This window comes from Acomys minous (genome assembly GCF_964271855.1).
Source record: "Acomys minous genome assembly, chromosome: 7".
NCBI classification, from domain to species: domain Eukaryota; kingdom Metazoa; phylum Chordata; class Mammalia; order Rodentia; family Muridae; genus Acomys; species Acomys minous.
In genome coordinates, this window is record NC_140488.1 from 37,894,696 (window position 1) to 37,915,665 (window position 20,970).

Sequence of the window (20,970 nt, forward strand, 5' to 3'; positions counted from 1 at the left end):
ATAGCAAGGGACAGAGGGAGTTCTAAGAACAAAGTATAATTATTGTATATGTTTTAATATACACATATATGAACTGTTTTAATGTACTCTAGACTTTGCTTGCAAATAAAATATATATTTATATGGCTGTTGAGATGACTCAATGAGTAAGGGTGCTTGCTGCCAAGCTGGACAACTTGGGTTTAATCTCTAGGATCTACTTGGCAGAAGGAGAGAATCAACTCTCTGACATCCATAGGCATGTAATAGTACCCATGCACCTCTCCCCAGGATAGATAATTAAATATAACATTGAAAGAAAGAGAGGGTCACTAGAGCTGCTCAGCAGAGAAAGGCAAATGAAGTCATTACCAGAATTTACTTTGCATGTCTGCTAGCACTGGGCCAGGGAGTCTGATCTTGCTCTCCAGTCTCCACTCAGTTGAGAAGCGGGAAAGGGAGGGGCTGCCCAAGAGTAGCACACTACTGCCACCTGGGGGCTGCATATAGAAACTGTAATGGTAGCTTTATGAAAGCCATTTGGAAGAGACATAATTTGAGAGGATATGACCCCCCCCCTCCTTTCAAGAACCTTTTACCTCTTACTTTTGTCTCTTCAAATACCAGAATGGTTTTGTATTTCCATTATGTTTCCTTTTGCTAACATCCTCTTGTAATGCGGGGCTGTGTCTTTGTTCATTCATTCATTTATTGTTCACCAAACATTCGTTTCGTAGCTATAGTGTGCTTGTGCTGGATACTGAGGACACATGAATAAACAAAAGCAGATGTATACCCCCAGTGAACTGTATTTCAGTGTAACTGTAAAGGTGTGTGTAGGGGTCGAGGTGGAGGGTGGAGAATTGAACCAAGGGCTTTGTACCTGCCAGGCAAATGCACGACCACTGAGCATCTTTCCAACCTCCATTGTTTTAGTGTAGAAATGCCATGAGGGAAAGTGAGAGCAAGTAATGGGGGAGCCTCACCTGCTTTCTGAGACTGAATTCTTAAACTGAAATGTGAAAGATCAATGGGAATCAGGAAGGTGCTAACTGTTCTTAAAAAAAAAAATTCAAAGACACCAAATCCTAGGAAGAAAGGGCCCATCTTCCTGAGTCTTCTGCATTGGAAAGATTCACCCCTTCACACAGGGCAGTTCTTTAGACTGCCTTCACTTCTGGATTGCCCTGTAAACTAAAATGAAAACTGTATTTATAAAATAATGATGGCAATTACAACATTTACAGTAATCAATAAACTAGGAAACCTAGAAATAAGAGACAATGCCTACTAAAAAGACATCTTATGTCTACAAATTAGACTACCCCATCAAAAAGGAATAAATGAAAACAAACAAACAAAGATGATGCTCTCAAAATACTATGCTTTAGTATAATTATTGTTTTGAAAAAAATCAAATCAAGTTTTGGGTTTTTTTTCTTTTCAGAAATAAATTTCAGCCAGGCGCGATAGCGCACACCTTTAATCCCAGCACTTGTGAGATAGAGGCTGGCAGATCTCCATGAGTTCAAGGCTAGCCTGGTCTATAAAGCGAGTCCAGGACAGCCAAGGTTACACAGAGAAACCCTGTCTCAAAAAATGAAAAGAAGAAAGAGAAAAGAAGGAAAGAAAGAAAGAAAAGAAAGAGAAAGTCAAAGACAAAGAAAAAGAAATTTCATTACATAGACCAGGCTGGCCTCAAATTTATGAGCACCATATGTCAGCTTCCCAAGTGCTGATATTATTGTCCTGTACACTCCAATGAACTGGAGCACAGTGTCTTAAATATTCTAACATGTCAAGTCTGGATTTAAAAATATCAAGATATCAAAATCTGCCTTTCAGTTTCCTCACTAGTAAAACAGAGATGATAATATTAGACACAGAGGCCAGGGGTGTAGCTCAGTGCTAGAACACTTCTCTACTATGCACGGGAGCCCGGGTTCCAGGAGCATAAAATAGCTACATCTTTAGGGCATATTTTTGAGTTACCACTTGAGAACAGCTTAGAGTCTAGCGCACAGTAAGCAAATAATATATGCCGCACTTCTCAGCTGTTTATTGGAAGAGCTAGGGAAATAGCTACCTGGCTGATGGAATATCAAGGTTGTTTGAATTCAGTGCAATGACAAAAGTGTTACTTCAGATGCTCAAGGGCCCATCCTGGCCTTATAAATGGTTAGCAAAACAAGGAATAATGAATTGAGCTTATTAGATCACGTACAATTACCTGGTTTGCAGAAGTACACACACAGAAAGAAACCTCCATAGCCCATACATATAAGAGATACCGTCATATCTCTAAGGTCTTGCTATCTAGCTCAGGCTGACCTCAAAGTCCTCATCCTTTTGCTCAAGATTGCTCAGTGCTGGGATTTCAGGTGTGCTCCTCCACATGCAAGAAATTATCCAGTCCCTGCCTCAATAGAAAGGCATCCCTTATGTTTTTTAAATACAATCTAATGCTTTGGGTAATAGACATATTTAATTTTTTGATCAATCCATCACATCTCACATATGCCTGCCCACTAATCTTCCTTCTGTCCTGTCGATCCAAACAGAACACTCCATGCCCATGATAGCTGAAATTGGAGGAAGGACTGGAGATTACAATATCGCAGTATCAGTGCTAAAGTTCCTGGATTTGATCATGGAGTTATCTAGAAACATGTCCCTTTACTTAGGAAATATACAAAGATGCTGAAGACTAAAGTGGCATGATATAGGAAACGTGCGCACACACAGCTCTGAATAAAACCTCAGTAAGCAAGTGGGGAGATGGAGCGATAAATCTGTCAGATTGATCAATACTGGAAAGGTCTGGAAAGACACATGGAAATACTTGTTCTCATCTCGAAGCTCTTCAGTAACTTTGAAATTACTTTTTAAAAGCAAAATCTATAAAGACCTTCCTCTCCTATAGGTTGAGAATCTTTTGTCACATTTATTCTGTTTCTCTATTTCACTCACTTATCCTTCGTTCTTTCACGCTTTAACTGATAGTGGCTGAGCATCCGCCAGGCCTTAGGCTAAGCATTGTGAGTACAGTCCAGAAGAAAGTCGATTTTATCTACTCTGGTGTCACTTGGAGGTACTTGTGGACAATCCAGTTGTTTCAAAATAGTTCGTATGTGAGACAACTATAGAGGAAGAATGGGTGTGAGGGGAGCTGGTGTGAGACTGCTTAGTCAATGTTTCTGGACCTGGCAAATGGCTGCACAATCTACCATTGTAAGGATGCAAAGGGCAGTGAGCCAAAGAGATGAACACTCCTTTATGAAAAATCTGTCAGTTGAGAGGAAGGATGTATAAGTCTCCCCAAGCATTTGACAAGTTGCTCTGTCTGCTCCCTTAAATGTCACAGAGCACTGGAAAGAGATTGCCTGGATTTGAATGACAGCTGCTGTGTCTCGGAGAAGGAATTGTGAAAGAAGAATGAATAGACTTGATGCCTCAGGGGAGGTTGGGATCAATCATCAGGAGACGCCTAGCCAATGCCTCAGGCACAGGGCCCCAGCTCCTGTCCTGCTACAGCCATTATCCTTCATTCATCCCAGTTATGTGCACTGACGTAGTCATGGCAACCCGACTCCTGTGCTGCACGATTTCAGTCCTGAGAACAGAAATTCCAACAAGAATCATGCCAGTTTCTCCAGGAGGATTTGCCGTACAGTCTAGATTAGAAAACCTGAGGATCAGAGTTACCAACGTGCATCCTCTCCCTCCAAATAGCCATTCAATATGAAGAAGGACGTGAAGGTCAAGTTAAGGATGAACTTGAGAATCTTATTACCTAAAATGCAATAAGCCTTCAACATATGGAGCCTATTCTTTTTGTCATCATTTACAAGTGGGCTGGGTAAGGAAAACATGTAGCTTGAGGCCATTGTGTAGGTTTTCTTCAGGACATTGTCATGGGACAGGTACAGGGCTCAAAACGGAAGGGGATAAATACATTTTCTCCCCTATCTCAAAGGTCTGCTAAATTCAATCACCTGGTATTTTAAATAGTCAATACTAAAATGTAGTGCATGCATTTTATTTATTCATTCATAGCCTCACAGTTTTGGTTATTACCATGAGGCTTTTCATAGTGTTTTCATCTCTGTGGCCTCATTTGACCCTTATGATGATTCAGTGAGATAGGTGCTACTGTTAATGTCTCTGGTTTATAGATGAGGGAGCTGGCTTATCCGGATCTATGAGTAGAGATGTGTGTGTGTGTGTGTGTGTGTGTGTGTGTGTGTGTGTGTGTGACATATGTTCACATGTATGTGGTTGCACATTTGAGCATGTGTGGAAAATGTGTGCATGTGCACATGGAAGCCACAGTTAAAATTGTGTGTTTTCTTCCATCACTCTGCACGATATTTTGTTTTAAGGACAGTCTCTTGCTGAAGCCAGATTGTGTAGCTAGCCAGCTTGCCATAGAGACCGTCCACCTCTGTCTCTTTAGTGCTGGGATTATATGTAGCTTCCACCCCTCTATGGCTTTTTGATGGGTTCTGGGTATCTGAACATGTTCTCCCAACACTATGAATGGGAATTTTTGAAGTACCTAGCTCTATGATTTTATAGCAAACAAATCCCAAAGGGCTATTTACGCTTCTGTCATCCAGGTCAGCCAAGGAGGAGCTCTACTTTACATTTTCCAAAGTGCCAACCATGTGGATTTAGTTGGATTTTACCTGGTCTCCTTCTACTGTGCACTCCTGTGTTCAAAGACCTAGGGCAGAAGAAACTGGTAAAATAAGAGTTGTGAAAAACAGGATCCTAATGAGGGATTTGATACTGCTGTCACCCAAATATAGTTTCCTGTGCTCCCTGTGAGGCATACACTTCCTCTGACCTGGAAATTCTTTTTTTTTAATATAGATCCACCAGCCTCTGTCTCCCAGATTGCTGAGATTACAGTGTGTGCCACTGTGCCTGGCTGAAAAGAGTTTTCTAATGGTGTGGGTTTGTGCACGGGTGTAGTGCCCTTATTGGCCAGAAGAGGGCACCCAATTCACTAGAGCTGGAGTTACAGGCAGCTGTAAGACACCTAATGTGGGTGCTGGGATCCAAATTCAGCTCCCCTGGAAAAGCAGTAGGTGCTTAACCACTGAGCCATCTCTCCAGCCACAGACCTGGACTTCCTACCATTGCATTCCCAGAACTTGGCCAGACTTTAAAAACCTGCTAGAAAAGTGCAACTTCTAGGAACACCTATTTACTAGGATATATAGCACAAAAGATTTAGGCTTGCTCTTCAATGACACACACTTACTATACAAATCTCCCAGTATTCAAAGTGCATGGGTTGAGGATGTACCTTCTTCACATTAAGTCACATACTGTTATATTTTTGGGTTTAATTGGCTTTTCATTGGTAGGTGATCATTTGATTTGGCACTTGGATTTCATTTGGGGGCTAATATTAGTATGTAGCTATGAATGTTATTATACAAATGGTGTGTGTGAGTACGTGACTGGGTGTATATGTGTGTGTATGAGCATGTGTATGAGTGTGTGTATGAATAAGTGACTGTATGTATGAGTATGTGAATGTGTGTGTGTGTGTGTGTGTGTGTGTGTGTGTTTGGGTATTCATCCAGAAGTTAGATTACTGCATCATATAGTATTTCTATGCTTAACTCTGAAGAAATTCCAGGCTGTCTTCTGATGTGACTGTGCCATTTTACATTACCATTAATTCCCTCATATCTTTGCAAAGTCTTGTTTTTTTTATTACAGCCATCCCAGTAGGTATAAAGCTGTACCTTATGGTGTTTTAATTTACATTTCCCTGATGTCTAGTGATGCATGCATCCTTTCAAGTGGTTACTGGCCATTTGCATATCATCTCTGGAGAAATATCTAGTCAAATGTTTTGTCAAACTTTAAATTGGATTCTTCTCTTTCTGTTATTGAGCTGTAACACATGTTATAAATGCTAGATAAAAATCCCTTATCAGGTATGTGATTTGCATATGTCTTCTTTTATTTATGGATTGACTTTTACTTTTCCTGACAGCGACCTGAGATACACGAAGGATTTTTGTTTGTTATTTATACTTTAGTGTCGTATCTATGAATGCTTTGCCTAATTCAAGGATACAAAGATTGTCAGTTGAATTTTGCACATGGTGCGAAGTTGTGGTCCAAATAATGATAATATTTTTATCATAATAGTTATTATTACTACTACTACTACTACTACTATTTTGCATGTGGGTATTTCATTGTACTGTGTAGGTCACCAGGTTTGGTGGCAAGTGCCCTTATCCACTAACCCAGCTCACTGTCCCAAAGGGGAAGCATTCTTGTTATTTTCATTCCTTTGTATTTTATTACTTTCTATACCTTTTAAATAGGCTTGGGTTTGTCTTTTTACTTTCTTTCCTTTTCCTCTTTGGACACTGAGATGGATGCTTGACACTTTAGCTTTTGGGGTGCCATCATTGTCAAAGACTTCCTCTATCTAAGCCCCACTTTAATTGGCCTCCTCAAGGCTTGATTATTGTTAGGTTAAAAATATTTACAGTTTTACTGTGATTATTTAACTCATTGTTATTTCTGAATGCGTGTCTTGGTTTCTAACTATACCAACATTTTCCAGTTAACTTGCTGTTGTTAATTTAGTTTGAAATTTATTTGCATTATGATCAGACCCCAATTGTTTGAAATTTGCTGAGCTCTCCTCTTAGGTTGGGCTTTGTAAATGTTCTGTATGTGAATGCTGTCGCAGTTGGCTACAATGTTCTGTACAGTAGATACTTATTATGTTAAGTTATGAGTCATGCAGTTCAGAGTATCAGTATCTCCGCTTTTATTCATCCCATCCACACTTCTTTCACCTTTTCTATCCCAACCAACAAAGAAACTGAACTGTAGATGTAGTTTGGCAGCCGACTGCATGCTGGCTTGTGCATGTGTGAGGCCTTTAGCTCAATCACCAGCAGTAAAATAAACATGAATGACCCAAGAACTGGCAGAATCTGTTGTTAATTTTCCCAAAACTTCCTCTCTTGCTTAGAAATTTACATCCTTTTGCTATTATGTTAATAGTCACATTCTAGTAACTGCTCCCTTATCAGACTACAATGCCTATAAATAACAAAGTCATTTCTGATATAATACAAGGCTCTTAGAAACCTGGAATTCTTTTTATGCCCTTCATGATGACTTTCCATAGAGTATAAAAGTTTACTTTTAAGAAGCCGATTACAGGGGCTAGAGACAAAGCTCTGTGGTTAAAAAGTGCTTCCTGCTCTTCCAGAGGACCTGAGTTCAATTTCTAGTAATCACAACTGCCTGTAATTCCAGCTCTGGGGTCTCTAACACCTGTGGCTTTTGAGGACACCTGCACTCGTGTGCATGTTCCCCCATACAGATGCACACAAAAACAACTTCTCAAAATGAATCAGAATGGAGTTTTTTATCTATGTTTTTCGATGCCACATTTTTTCACCAGTGCTTGTTTGCGTTGCCCCTGTGCTATCACTTTCCTTGTATTTCATTCATTTGTACATCTTGTTACCCTGAGATCAGTCCCTCCTGAGTAAATCTTAAGAATTTCCACCAATGAGATATACTGATGAAAACCTCACTGTTTTTGTTTTCTAAAAATATATTGATTTTCTGAATATTATCATGACTGCTACTGCCCTGAAGACATCAGATTACCATAGGCAGGACTCCCATAAGCCTAGTAGGAAGTGCCCATCAGCACTCAGCTTCTTTGGTGGGTTCATATGTCAATCTCAGTAGAGTTGCTGAAATTCTTCAAAATAGACTATGAATGGAAAACCCCTGCCTCGGAGCACAAAAGCAGCCAAAGGTAGTTATTATTTGTAATGAACACTTTATTTCTTAACCTTTAGGTCATGAAGCTTCAATTTCTATTGTTGGAAACTAAATATGGCTCTTTTTGAATCCTCAGAGCCCTTAAAATTGGGAACCCCTTCCTCTAGCCCTTTGTTCACAACCCAAGACCAGGGATAAGATATACTTTCTATGAAATTTAAGCCACTTTAGCAAGTGTTCTTCCCAGCCATGCATGAAGAGATCCTGCTGTTCTTCTGGTGAGCTAACCCAGGATCTTTGTATGATCGTCATTTAGAAAAAAAAATCAATGTTCTGATACGTAGTCTTTGCCTATTTTGATGCTCCCAGGACCCACTACATACCACCAGATCTGGTGATGAACCTAATTCAAAGACAGAAGAAAGAAAATTCTGTTTAGAGGCCAGAGTCTGGTGGCATAGTGCTGGGACACAGAAACAAAAGCCAGTGAAGCCAAATCCAGGAGAATAAAAGTCATCTTAGAGCGCAGTGAACAAAAACCAGAAAAATACCTCCACCAGCTGCTGACAGCCTTCCCCAATTGTGTGAGGTGATCAGCTTGTCTTAGGCTTTTATTTAGGCTGTGAAGAGACACCATGACCAAGGCAACTCTTATAAAACAGCATTTAACTGGGGCTTGCAGCTCAGTGTTCTCTTTTGTTCTCCCCAGGATAGCCAGCCTGAGGGCCTTGCTTACAGTTTCAGAGGGTGTGCCCATGACCAGCACAGAGAGGAACAAGACAGCAGGCAGGCAGGCCTGGTCCTATAGCTGTAGCAGAAAGCTTACATCTGATCCACAAGTAGCAAGCAGAGGAAGCAAGACTGAGCATAGAGAGGGCTTTTGAAACCTCAAAGCCTGCCCTCAGTGAAAAACCTCTTCCAACAAAGCCACGCCTCCTAGTCCTTCCTAAACAGTTCTAACAACTAAGGACCAAGCATCCAACTATATGAGCCTGTGAGGACCATTCTCACTCACATCACCATCCAACCCATCTTCTCTATGCCTCCAACATGGTGCTGCTCTTTCTTTGGGGCCAGTGAAGCTAAATCCAAGAGAAGAAAAGTCATCTTAGAGCCCAGAGAAGAGCAACAACACAGCAACTGAACTGAAAAAAAAAATACAAGAGTGTGATGGGTGGCAGAGCTCTAGCACTGTCATTGGGGTGTCTAGTCACATTGTGGTCTGTTGCATTTCCAACGCAGACTCTCACACAGCTCAGGCTGTTGTTGAACTGACTATGACAACCAAGATGATCTTGAATTTGTGATGTTCTTGCCCTACACCTCTCACGATCTGGGATTACAGGCATGTCTCAGCATGCCTGGCCTAGCCTGGGTTTTATGTCACTTCTATGAAGGATGAAGATTGATATAGGAAGATATTACAGGGATTTTTTTTATAAGCACTAGTGGCCCAGACCAATTAAAAATTTATGTCTTAGAAAAAAAATACAGTCTGTAGTAATATTTGTATAGTCCTCCCTAGTCTCTTCTGGAATCTCTGGCTCCTGGCCATTCTCTAAAGCTCTTCAGCCACCTCCTGGCTTCTGAGTGAGACAAGAGCTCATAGCTCAGGGATCCCGGGGGCTTATAGCATCAAGAATCCCTCTTTGGTTGCTATAGTTGCAGCAGCAGCTGGATGTCTGGGCCCGGAGGCGCAGGCTTTATCAGCTCTTGGTGTTACAAGCTCAGCCTGCTGTATCTGTGATAAAGACCACAAGTAGGCAATAAAAGCCCATCTAGGGGGAGGTGTTTATTTGGCTTGATGTTGCAACATCAGGGAAAGGACAGCAGAGAAACCTTTTGGGCTAAGCTGACACAACTGAGCAAAAGCCTGATGGTACTGCTAGGAAAGGCACAGCACACACTTAAGCTGAAATCCTAATTCCATCAATCATAGTCTTGCATATTCAAAGCTCCCAGCTCTACCAGCCTTGAGCTTTACATATGCAGTGGCCACAGGATTTGTTTATACACGTCATATTATACTAATCATGGGGTTCCCTCCAGGCCCCGCCCCCAGCCCCAGTGCAGAGTGAGGTATTCTTGCCAAGAGGAGGAATGGAGTCTTCCAAATCCCTGCAAGTTGCCTGGAGAAGTTGCCTGGAGAGCTAGGCCTCCTGAAACAGGAGTGGTGCCTTCCCCCCAAAGTACCTGTGCTTGCAGGGACCCTTACAGCTAGGGTGGCCTTTCCTTGGAGGAACAAGGGTGGTCAAAGTAGATGGACTGCCTTGAGTGTGATCTGGATGTTGTCAAAGGGACCAGTTGGCTGACAGCTCCCACTTCAAGGCCCACAGGCACAGTGGTTCATGCCTGTAAGTCCCTAAGTAACCCACAATCCCCAAGAGCTGGGATCCAAGAATCTGCCTGCATTCCTAACAAGATCCCAAAGATTTTTTTTTAATTTTCATATATATCGAACCAGAGTCTCATATACATCCCAGGCTGGTCTTGAACTCCCTAGGTAGCTAAAGCTGGCCCTAAATTCCTGATCCTCCTATACACCTCTCCCAAAGGGTAGTGATTGCAGGAATGAGCAACCAGAGGCAGCTTCAAAATAATTCTTTTAACAGGGTTTTATGTAGCTCAGACTGGCCACGAATTTCTGACCCACTTGCCTCTACCTCTCAAGAGAGCTGGATTACAGAGGTACACTGTCTTGCCCAACTGCCCAAACGTTTCTGAGGCAGGCAGCTAAGAAGCCTAACATTTCCCTCCTTTGACTGTTTTACCTGATTTGGGTTACATCTTTGTCATACATACATACCTGGCCTTAAGACACAATACTGGGCCAAGGCAGAGAAGGAAAGGCAGAAAGGAAGAGAGGAGGGAAAGAGTCACGAGCCCAGGGGTACCACGCAAATTAGCTCTCTAAACTAGCCTTGCCTCACTGGCTACCTGAGCCTGTTGCATCCTCCCCCCCCCACCCCCCCCCCACCCCACCCCCCCGCCTCTTCCCGCCTCCGCTTCCTCCCTCCGTGCTTCTGCCTACCAGGACCCTTGGGCTTCGGGACGCTTGGAACCGCCCCGCACTCCACTGATTGGCTCCGCTGGCCCGCTCGTCACACTCTTTTGTGTCGTTAGGCAGCTGATAAAAGCACTGCAGCTGCCCTGGGAACTGCGCTACTCTATTCCGGTTACCTCTGGGTAGGTGGCTGGGTAAAGCAGCCCTTTCTGGTAGCTTCGGGTCGCCTAGCGGCTCAGGAGGCGCCAGCACTTTTCTCCTGCAGGGCGACGGGACTAAAAGGCAGAATCCGTAGCTGAAGGCAACGCAACCGCCGCTGGCCACCAGCAGATCGCAGGTTTAAAACGTTGGGGGGGGGGGGTAGCGGAGACGGGATTCCTTGGTGTGGAGAGGGGAAATAAGGCGGGAGTGGGGGTGGGGATCGGCGGGTACGAGGCGGCTCCTTGCCTCAGAATCGGCAATCGTGAAGCTGGCGAAGGAGCGTTTGCATAGCCTGGCCGCATTGGGATTGACCTGGAAGACGCCACTTGGTAGGATTTGCCTGGCCAGGAAAGGGGTTGGGGAAGAGGCCACCTGGGGGATGAGGGAAAAGAGATTATGTTTGCCGCGAACCCCCTATGCATCTCCTCTAATTTCTCTGGGCACTGTAGGGGTGGGTGTGTCCAACTCTTCTTCTCTTTCTCGATAGCAGTCCATCAAAGCAGAATTCGGTGCCTCTGATTGTGGAGCTGGGTAGGCTGATGGTGTCTCCGGGTGCAATGCGTGATTTTGGGGGGGGGGGTCGGGGAAGCTAGGATATCATTTTGGATTGTGTTCAGAAGGTGGGAGGAGGGATTTTCTGCCTGGTGACAGAAGTGGGCGGAAGGAGAGAGGGAGGTGGGAGGGAGGATCAGGAGGACGATGACGATGGAGTCTGTTTCTGACCCCTCCCTTGTCTTCTCTGGTGTGGCGCAGTTTTGATGTCCTGAGCACCAGGATCTGCGACCCCCCTGTTGACTTAGGTCGGTCATTTGTACCCTGGAAACGAGCTTTCTTACAAGAGGACACAGGTTGCAGAGGCAAGGAATACTCCACTTTCCCAGCTGGTGTAAGAACCTGAGAAATCACGGGGACCTGGTGGGGTGGGGAGTGTGTGGTCGGAAAGCTTTGAGAGGGGCTTGTGATTGAGACCAGAGATCGTGACCTTAATGAGGTCTCTTTTTTGACCACTGTGCTTTATTTTGAGACCCCATACACCATTAAATCCAGAATCGAAGCAACAGTTGTGCTTCCTTTCGTAGGACTGGAGAGAGGGTATGAATGACGTAGCTGTAAAAAGCACCCTGTTAGTACTGAGCCATCAGCGAGGTCCAGGGTCTGTAATTAATCTCCTCCTGGTATTTTTAGAACAGTGGACAGATATTTGGGTGATCAGGGTACACTAATTACAGCTGTAGCCTGTTCCCTTATTAATCCCCCCTCCCATTTTCTCTTTTGCAGCCCCTACTGAGATTGGAGCCGGCTGCGCGCAAAGGAAGAGAAGGCGTTTTGCTTTGTGTTATCTAAAACGCCCTGAGCATCTTGTATTAAGATATCCTATCACTGTTGTCAGACATGGCTAGCATCCTTGCACGTATGGGTAACAGTCGGGGGCAGAACTCACCCTTGCCACCTTGGGCTCATTCCATGCTGAGGTCCCTGGGGAGGAGTCTTGGTCCTTTAATGGCCAGCATGGCAGAGAGAAACATGAGGCTGTTCTCTGGGAGGGCAGATCCAGCCCCAGGGGAAGAAACCTTTGAGAACTGGCTGAGCCAGGTCACCAGCGTCCTGCCTGATTGGCATATGCCTGAGGAGGAAAAGGTCAAGCGCCTAATGAGAACCCTTAGGGGCCCTGCCCGGGAGGTCATGCGTTTGCTCCAAGCTGCCAATCCCACCCTAAATGTGGCAGATTTTTTGCGGGCAATGAAACTGGTCTTTGGGGAGTCTGAGAGCAGTGTGACAGCCCATGGTAAATTTTTTAACACTGTTCAGGCACATGGAGAGAAGCCGTCTCTATATGTGATCCGGTTAGAGGTGCAGCTGCAGAATGCTATCCAGGCAGGGGTCTTTGCAGAGAGAGAGGCAAACAAGGCTCGCTTGCACCAGCTCCTTGTAGGGGCTGAGCTGAGTAGAGACCTTCGACTCAGGCTTAAGGGTCTCCTCAGGATGTATGCAAACGAGCCAGAGCACCTTCCTGATTTCCTGGAGTTAATCAGGATGGTCCGGGAGGAAGAGGATTGGGATGACACTTTTATGCAAAGGAAGCGGCCCAGAACATCTGAGTCAGTGATGGAGAGGGCACTCAGCCCTGTGGCATTTCAGGGCTCCTCGCCGATAATGATCAGCAGTACTGACTGCAACGTGATTGAGATAGATGACTCTCCTGATGATTCAGATGAAGATGTCATCCTGGTGGAGTCTGGGGACCCACCACTGCCGTCCTCAAGTGCCCCTTCCTTCCTAGGCAGGGCTGTATCCGAGGACCAAGTACTGGTCATTGAGTCCCCCAACATTCCTGAGATTCAGTTTCCTTCTACCAGCAGTGGTTCGGGGCGCAAGAACAATAGTTTTGGGGAGCTGCGTAGAACCAGGAAGCGAAAACATACAGTCCACTGTTCTCATTGTGGTGAGGAGGGCCACTCAAAAGAAACCTGTGACAATGACAGTGACAAAGCTCAGGTTTTTGAGAATCTGATCATCACCCTGCAGGAGCTGACACATACAGAGGAGGAAAGGGCAAGGGAGGCCATTGGAGAGCCCATTGGCCTCTCTGAACCACAGTAAGATGCTATCTGTCCCCCAGCTTTAAATGAACCCTTACCAGTACTCAAAGTTCAATGATGGAAAAGTTAGGGGGGGGGCGAAACATACTTCTAATTGCATGAATAAATCCACAAAGTGGCTTTCTTTTGGGGTGGAGAAAGGGTCTTGAGTACCAGTAAAGAGAAATGGCCTGACCTATGCTGTCGTTCCCTTTCCCTATTGCCTAAGAGTCTATTTTCCGTGTGAACCTATCTCCTTGGTGGCTTTATTCTCTTTGTGAAAGTGGTATTGTTCATTGTTCAATCTTCAAGTAAGAAAGGAAGTTGTTAAAAGTACAAATTACCCCAAACGTTCTACCTTGTGCAACAAGTGTCAGCCCTTTGGTGACTATCCTTCTAAATATTTCTCTATACCTATGTTCGTAGATAGATATGTGTATAGACAAAAGTGATCAAATATGAGTGTTGTTCTATATGCTGTATTTTTCCACCAAAATGAATGTTGTGGCCTTCTTTGTCAATAAATAAATGCATATATGTCAGCATCTACTTTAATGTCTCTGTAGTATTATTTTAAGGCACAATGGAAAAATAAAAAATAGTAAGAAGGTATAAAGGGGTGGAATTACCCTCTGAAGTGTTTTGTTTTTTTTAACAAACTTTTGATTTGCAGAAAAGAAAAAAGCCAAGCCTGGTGGCCTAAGTTTTTAATCCCACCTACGTGGGAGACTGGAGCAGGAGAAGGTCTGCTTGAGCAACAGAGTGAGCTCAAAGCCAGACTGGGAAAGCTACTTAGACCTTTATTAAAGTTAAAATAGGGAGGGGAATAGGGCAGAAGAGGGAGGGAGGATGGGAACAGGAAGATAAGAGTGAGGGGATTACAATCAAGATGTAATGTAAATAAATTATAATAAAAAGCAAAAAGTAATAAAATAAAAGTGCTGGGCTGTAGCACAATGACAGAGCAGTTGTTTATCATACATAACACTCTGGGCCCGATCCCCATCACAGACACAACACACACACACACACACACACACACACACACACACACACACACACACTACACACACATATACACAAGAAAAAATAAAGGAAAAGAAATAGCACAGAGCACTTGTTTAGCATAAATAAAGCTCTAGGCTCAAACTCCAACACACACACACACACACACACACACACACACACACACACACACGCACACACACAGAAAGGAAAGAATACAGAACACTTGTTTAATGTACATAAAGCTCTCTCTCTCTCTCCCTCCCTCCCTCCCTCCCTCCCTCCCCCCCTCTCTCTCTCTCACTCACACACACACAGAGACAGAGACAGAAAGACAGACAGACACGCGCATGCACACACAGAGAGACAGATATGCACACACGCACATACACACAGAGACAGACACGCGCGCACACACACACAGAGACAGACATGCACGCACGCACATACACACAGAGACAGAAACACATGCACACACACACAGAGAGAGAGAGAGAGAGAGAGAGAGAGAGAGAGAGAGAGAGAGAGAGAGAGAGAGAGCACTTGTTTGGTGTGCATAAAGCTCTAGGCTTAACCCCCACCCCACCCCACCTCCCGACAGAAGAAAGAAAAGGAAATAGGCTAAATAAATCTCCCACAGCAAAGGATCCCTTTGCCACAGCTGACTGGTTTTCTGCCCTCATAGAGCCTTTACTGATTGACAAATCGTCACTGCTTTCTCCTCTCATATTCCAGAGGAGTCTACTGGAGGGGAAGCCCAGTGCTGAGGTAGTTCCAGGGATTGAACTCCTGCTCATATTGGGAAGGGCATTTTGCCCTTTGGGTAGCATCTTCAAGTTTCTGCTGTTGCTGCTAGGTGTCCTGATCTCTTCTGTGGGTTGACACTACCCTCTGCTGCCTCCCTGCTTTAGCGTCAGTGGGCTCTGCTTCTAACAGGCCCAATCCGCATCCACATCCGGTAAACTATAGGACATAGGAGTTCAAGGACCCTAAACCCCAGTTCAATGTAAGATCACTTCCAACCTAATCTGTTCACAGAGAGGCAATGAACCACACCCTACTTGTCAGGCCAAGGCAGCATGGAGAGAGAGAGAGAGAAATGGACTCATACATGTGAGTCCCCAAGAGTTTGTCATGTAGGAAATAGGGGGCCTCGTATATCTAAGAGGGGAAGAATACGCAGCAGTAGGAACTGCTGTGTCAGTTGAGAAGCAAGGAGCCCTGTTAGTCAGGGGACAGGGGTGACGGATAGAAGGCTAGTGAGACACACATGTTGATTGACAGGAACAGAAATGCTGGTAGGAATAAAAAACATTAGGTCTCATGCAGAAACCTGAACTTTGTTAACCAATCGTGGCCCAGATTTGTCTCTGAGGCAGGTATTTGGGGTGATCATTTTGCTAGCACTTCCTGGTCCAACTTAGAAGAGACAGGAGGTCTTTGTTCAGAATCTGCCTTCAAGTATTCCTTTTCCTAGGACCATCTCCTCAGCCCTTCCTAGTTTCTTGCTCTTGCTCCAGCTCAGGACCCTACAATCTGTCCTCACAATCTCCATCACCCCTGTTCCCTGGAGCCACACTCCCCAGCATTCATTTAAAAAAAAAAAAAAAAAAAAAAAGCCTTAGCCTTTGACCGCTCATGGCCAGAAGGAAACTGCTTCTGAGCCTTTAGTTTAGAAGTCAGTCTTAAACAAAGATTTAAGATGGCCAGCCTGGCCACCTGTGAGTTCCTGGCAGTCACCTCACTCTCCAGAGCTGGAGAGGCCACTGGCTGTGCTCCCAGGAGGAAGCTGCTCAGGTTTCTTGGTCTCCTTCAGCCACAAGAGCTTCCGACATCACCCCAGTTTGCACTAGTCTCAACTTAATGTCCACCTGTACATTCTCTGTATTAGTTACTTTCCTTACTGATGTGACAAGAGCTTTGACCAAAGGAGCCTATGGAAGGGTTTGTTTTAGCTCACAGTTGGACAGCCCAGTTCATCGTGGAGGAGGAGGCATGGCAAGCTAGGAGCATGGGCCAGTTGGCCCCACTGCACCTTCAGTCAAGAAACAGAAAGGGACCAAGGCTGCTGCTCCTCTTGCTTTTTCCTTTTTAAATCAGTCTGGGACTTCAGCCCATGGGCTGGATGGTACCATCCACATGCAGGATGGGTCTTCCTTCTGCAGTTGAACTTTTTTTTTTTGAAAGACAATCACAGACAACCCCCAGAGATGTGCTTGCATAGTGATTCTAAACCCAGTCAAGCTGACAGTGAAGATTCGTGCCTCACGTCATCCCCTGAGGAGCATCTGTCCCCAATGTCTAGCAAGATTTTTTTTTTAAAAAAAGGTCTCATGCTCCAGATCAACTTTGCTCAATTTCACTCTCCAAATACTTGTTGAATGATTTGTCCAAGGACACAGATTATGCTGCTGTCATTGTTTTCTGGCCCCAGGCAGGGTAAAAACATAGAAAGGAAAAGAAACAAATCCTGTCTGTCCATGGCCCTCCTTCTCATGGGAGCTAGAGTAGCACACAGAAAATCTGTAGCCTTTCTCATTCCTCTCCCCAGGCTCTGTTGTACACAATTTTTTTTTTTTAATTTTTGCTGATCTGACATCTCCCTCCCTCCCCTCCCCCCCCTCTCTCTGTGTATGTCTGTGTTTCTCTCTGTGTGCCTCTGTCTGTTTCTCTGTCTCTCTGTCTCTGTCTGTCTGTCTATCTGTCTGTCTGTCTCTCTCTCTCTCTCTCTCTCTCTCTCTCTTTCTCTTTCTCCTCCCTCCCTCCCTCTCCCCTCCACCCCCCCCCCCGTCTCTTTTATGAGACACCAGCCTTTTCTTTATAGAATAAAAATTGGATATCTGGGTATTCAAATGAGACCACTGAGATTACTAAATGAGAGTGATTAGGCTGTCCAGGATATAATACCCTTCCTTTCAAGTGATAGGCTTGTTTTCTCCCTTCGGCTTCCACCCTCAATAGTCGCTATGGGCTGAAAATGGCTTTTTGTCTTGTCAGAAGCATCTGGCCTCTGAGTGGCCTTTTATATTGTCTCCCTCTTTCCTCGCATCCCTTGGTTTCCATGACACCCTTCTCTCATGGCCCTCTCCTCTTCTGGCCTTTTTGGTACCGTATTCTCTGTTTGTATTGTATTGTCTTTTTCTTCGTGGTCTTTTATAATCATAATAAAACTAGAAGAAATATCACCCCTGAGATTTTTGAGAGTTTGCCATGGTAAAGCAGTATGAAGCTCTTTCAATACATCAGTTCCTTTAACCTTTACACCAATCTTATAAGACAGGCTAGACCATAATCTCACTTCTCTGATGAGGAAACAGGCTGGACATCTCAGAAACTCACCAGGAAACCCTAAGCTGGAATTGTGGGGTCTGTAGGCTGGGCAGCTAGACATCAGTTTCCAGGGCAGTGTTTCTCAACCTGTGGGTTGCCACCCCTCTGAGGGCCAAATAACCCTTTCACAGGGGGAGGTCACTTAACACTACTGGAAAAAATATAGATGTTTACATTATACTTTATAACACTAAACAATTACACCTTTGAAAACCAATTTTATGGTTGGGGGTCACCACAATGTGAGGAACTGTCACAGCATTAGGAATAGTGAGAAGCACTGTTCTAGGGTGACAGACTCTGAAGCCTGAACCCCTTTCCTTGACTCATGGATTCGCAACACCCTGGCATGTAGTATGTCTCTTCACATGCAGAGAAATGGAGGCTTGGAAGTCCTGCTGTTAGTAGATGTGCTTTGAATATGAAATTAACACAGGGCTAACCCATTATAGGTTCTGGGGACATGGCAGCGGCTGAGTTAGAATGTGTTACGTAATCGGCTACAGAAGGAAGGAGAGAAGCAACTGACAGAAAATGCTGTCACGGCTTTGCTGTGCTTGCTTAGTGTTCATCTGAGGGTGTAACAGTCAGACTAGAACTACACTGAGTTTGGCTCCTGGCAGACATAGTAGTGTTCAGGAATGCCTAGGGTTTGTTGATGATGGTAGGATGGTAAGAAAGCATTTGTCGAATGTTACAGTGGATTTCCTGGGCCAGATCAACAGTGCATGGCAGGGGGTGTGGCTTGTACATCCCAGAGTTTTTTTTTTTTCTCCTTTTCTTAGTGTTAAAGGTTTCCTCAGTCCTTTTAGGCTGCTTGCTCATAGCCAGCTAAGCCATTAGAGTGACACAGAACTTCCACAGTGCATGGGAGGAAGGGGGCATGGCTGCTGTCTGAGGAGTCCTTACTATCCAGTTATGTGTTGCCACAAGCACGGGTCCCAGGGACAGGATAAGAAGGTGAAGAGTCCTATGGTTCCCATAAGGCCAAAATAGTTTGCAGGTGTGCGTGGCTTGATGAAGTGGAAAATGAGCCCTTCTCCTTTAGGCTGTAACTAAGGAAACATCAAGGAGTAGAACACAGTAGGAAAGCAGTTATCCACACACTGTGACAGTTGTGTTAGTGCTCACATTTATAGACACATGCCTCCATATCACATGGGGAAAATGGCATCCTAGCTGTAGGTTAAGGTATACTAGGTGTATATCTTTGTTCTCGTTTTCTGTTTTATTGAAAGCTTTGTAGAACACACAAACTATACTTTGTATGTCATCCAAAGGGGGACAGAGAATGCAGGCCTGAGTCTTCTGGCCTCATCTTGAAAAAAATACATGGATCACCCCTGTAGCAGTTCATCTCAGAGCAAGCCTGACGACATGGTATGGCCCCGCAACTGTGCCCTTAGGTAGCTACTCTGTTCACTAGCGCTGCTTTGCAGTCAAGGACATCAAGGTATGGTGAATTATAGATTCACTCACCAAACATCACACTGCCAGTATGGACTATAGCTGGAACTGAACAGCCTCTCCTGAGTCAAAAGTCATTACAGGGATGTGGAGATGGTTCAGTGGGTAAAAGCACTGGCTGTCTTCCAGAGCACCCAGGTTCGATTCCCAGCACCTACATGGCAGCTCACAGTCATCTGCAACTCCAATTTCAGGGGGTCTGATGACCTCTTCTTGATTCCAAGGCACATATAAGGTACACAGACAGACTTGGAGGCAAGACATCCACACATATGTTCAAAAAAGAGTGATTACTGATGTTTATTCTAGAATGATGAGCTCAAATATAAAATCATTCTATTGGCCATATTATAATTGCGCTAATTTCTACTTACCAAGTCAGTCAGTAGCATGGTCTCAGTCTCATTTCTGTTGTTAATCAAGACAGAAATAAGTGGTCTCTTTATGAAGGTTCCTTCTCAGAGTCTGAAACCATTTTCATCTCATATTCATTAACTGTGATTTCTGGGAAAAGATAATAAAAATGAAAACCTCATGGGAAGAATCTAGGTGAATAGTCTCTCAGCCATGCCAGCGGTAAAACTGGGCATTGGCACACTCTTGCTGACAGACCAACTAAGCAATGCAGCCATGGTTGAAATATGAAAACCTCTGCATCCAACAACGGCTTAAAACTGAGACAGATATAATAGTTGGAGAACATATAATATTCTATGAACAAAGATACTCACTCACCCACAATTTTGTGTGTGTGTGTGTGTGTGTGTGTGTGTGTGTGTGTGTGTGTGTGTGCCAAATATGACCTTGGACATTGTCCCTCAGCCAACATCTTTCTTGGCTTTTGGGTCAGGGTCTCTTACTTGCTTGGAGCTCATTAGTAGGTTACACAGGCTGGTCAGTGAGTTCTGGTGATCCATCTGTCTCACCTCTTCAAGTATGATGCACCACAGCCAGCTTTTCTATGTGGCTTCAGGTGTTCATGCTTGCATGACAAACTGTACCAACTGAGCTATACTCCCAGCTCCCAGCATTGCTTTCCACTGAAATTGACTTAAAATACCATGGTGTTTGTCTCATTGGGCAAAGGTCTGAGTTCAAGAAGACAGCATAAAAAGTAGACTGCTTAGCATCATCGTTTCTTGAAACTAAGTAAATGATACACAGGACTGGAGATATAGCTCAGTTGAGAGAGTGCTTGCCTAACATGCATGCAGCCTGGATCCACTGATCCCAGCATCATATAAGTGGGGCATAATGGCACGCACCTGTTCTCAGTGCTCAGGAGGCAGCAAGATCAGAAACCCAGGTCATTCTCTGCTACATCCAAAGTTTGAGAACAACCTGGTATACATTATATATATGTGTGTGTGTGTGTGTGTGTGTGTGTGTGTGTGTGTGTATAGACAGAGAGAGAGATGGCTCAATAGTTAAGAGCAGTTGCTGTTCTTTTTTGTTTGTTTGTTTGTTTGTTTGTTTGTTTCTGAGACAAGGTTTCTCTGTGAAGCCTGTCCTGAACTGGCTTTGAAGACCAGGCTGGCCTCAGATTCACAGAGACCCACCTGCCTCTGCCTCCCTGAGTGCTGGGATTAAAGGCGTGCGCCATCATGCTTGGCCAGT

At 44.4% G+C, this 20,970-nt stretch overlaps 1 protein-coding gene across 5 annotated transcripts; it reads left to right on the forward strand.

The window, feature by feature from the left end:
* The first annotated feature begins 10,878 nt into the window (after positions 1-10,878).
* ZCCHC12 (zinc finger CCHC-type containing 12) lies at positions 10,879-14,100 on the forward strand. Of its 5 annotated transcripts, none has more exons than XM_084789143.1 (5): positions 10,881-10,953; positions 11,037-11,108; positions 11,460-11,503; positions 11,726-11,858; positions 12,251-14,100. In XM_084789143.1, exon 5 carries the CDS (start codon positions 12,365-12,367, stop codon positions 13,571-13,573), a length of 1,209 nt encoding a protein of 402 aa, XP_084645269.1. In that variant the 5' UTR covers positions 10,881-10,953; positions 11,037-11,108; positions 11,460-11,503; positions 11,726-11,858; positions 12,251-12,364; the 3' UTR covers positions 13,574-14,100. The 5 variants fall into 5 exon arrangements, with proteins under 5 accessions (XP_084645270.1, XP_084645271.1, XP_084645269.1 ...); XM_084789146.1 differs by having other exon boundaries at positions 10,935-10,953; positions 11,463-11,503; XM_084789144.1 differs by having other exon boundaries at positions 10,879-11,108; positions 11,726-11,829.
* The last annotated feature ends 6,870 nt before the right edge of the window (positions 14,101-20,970 follow it).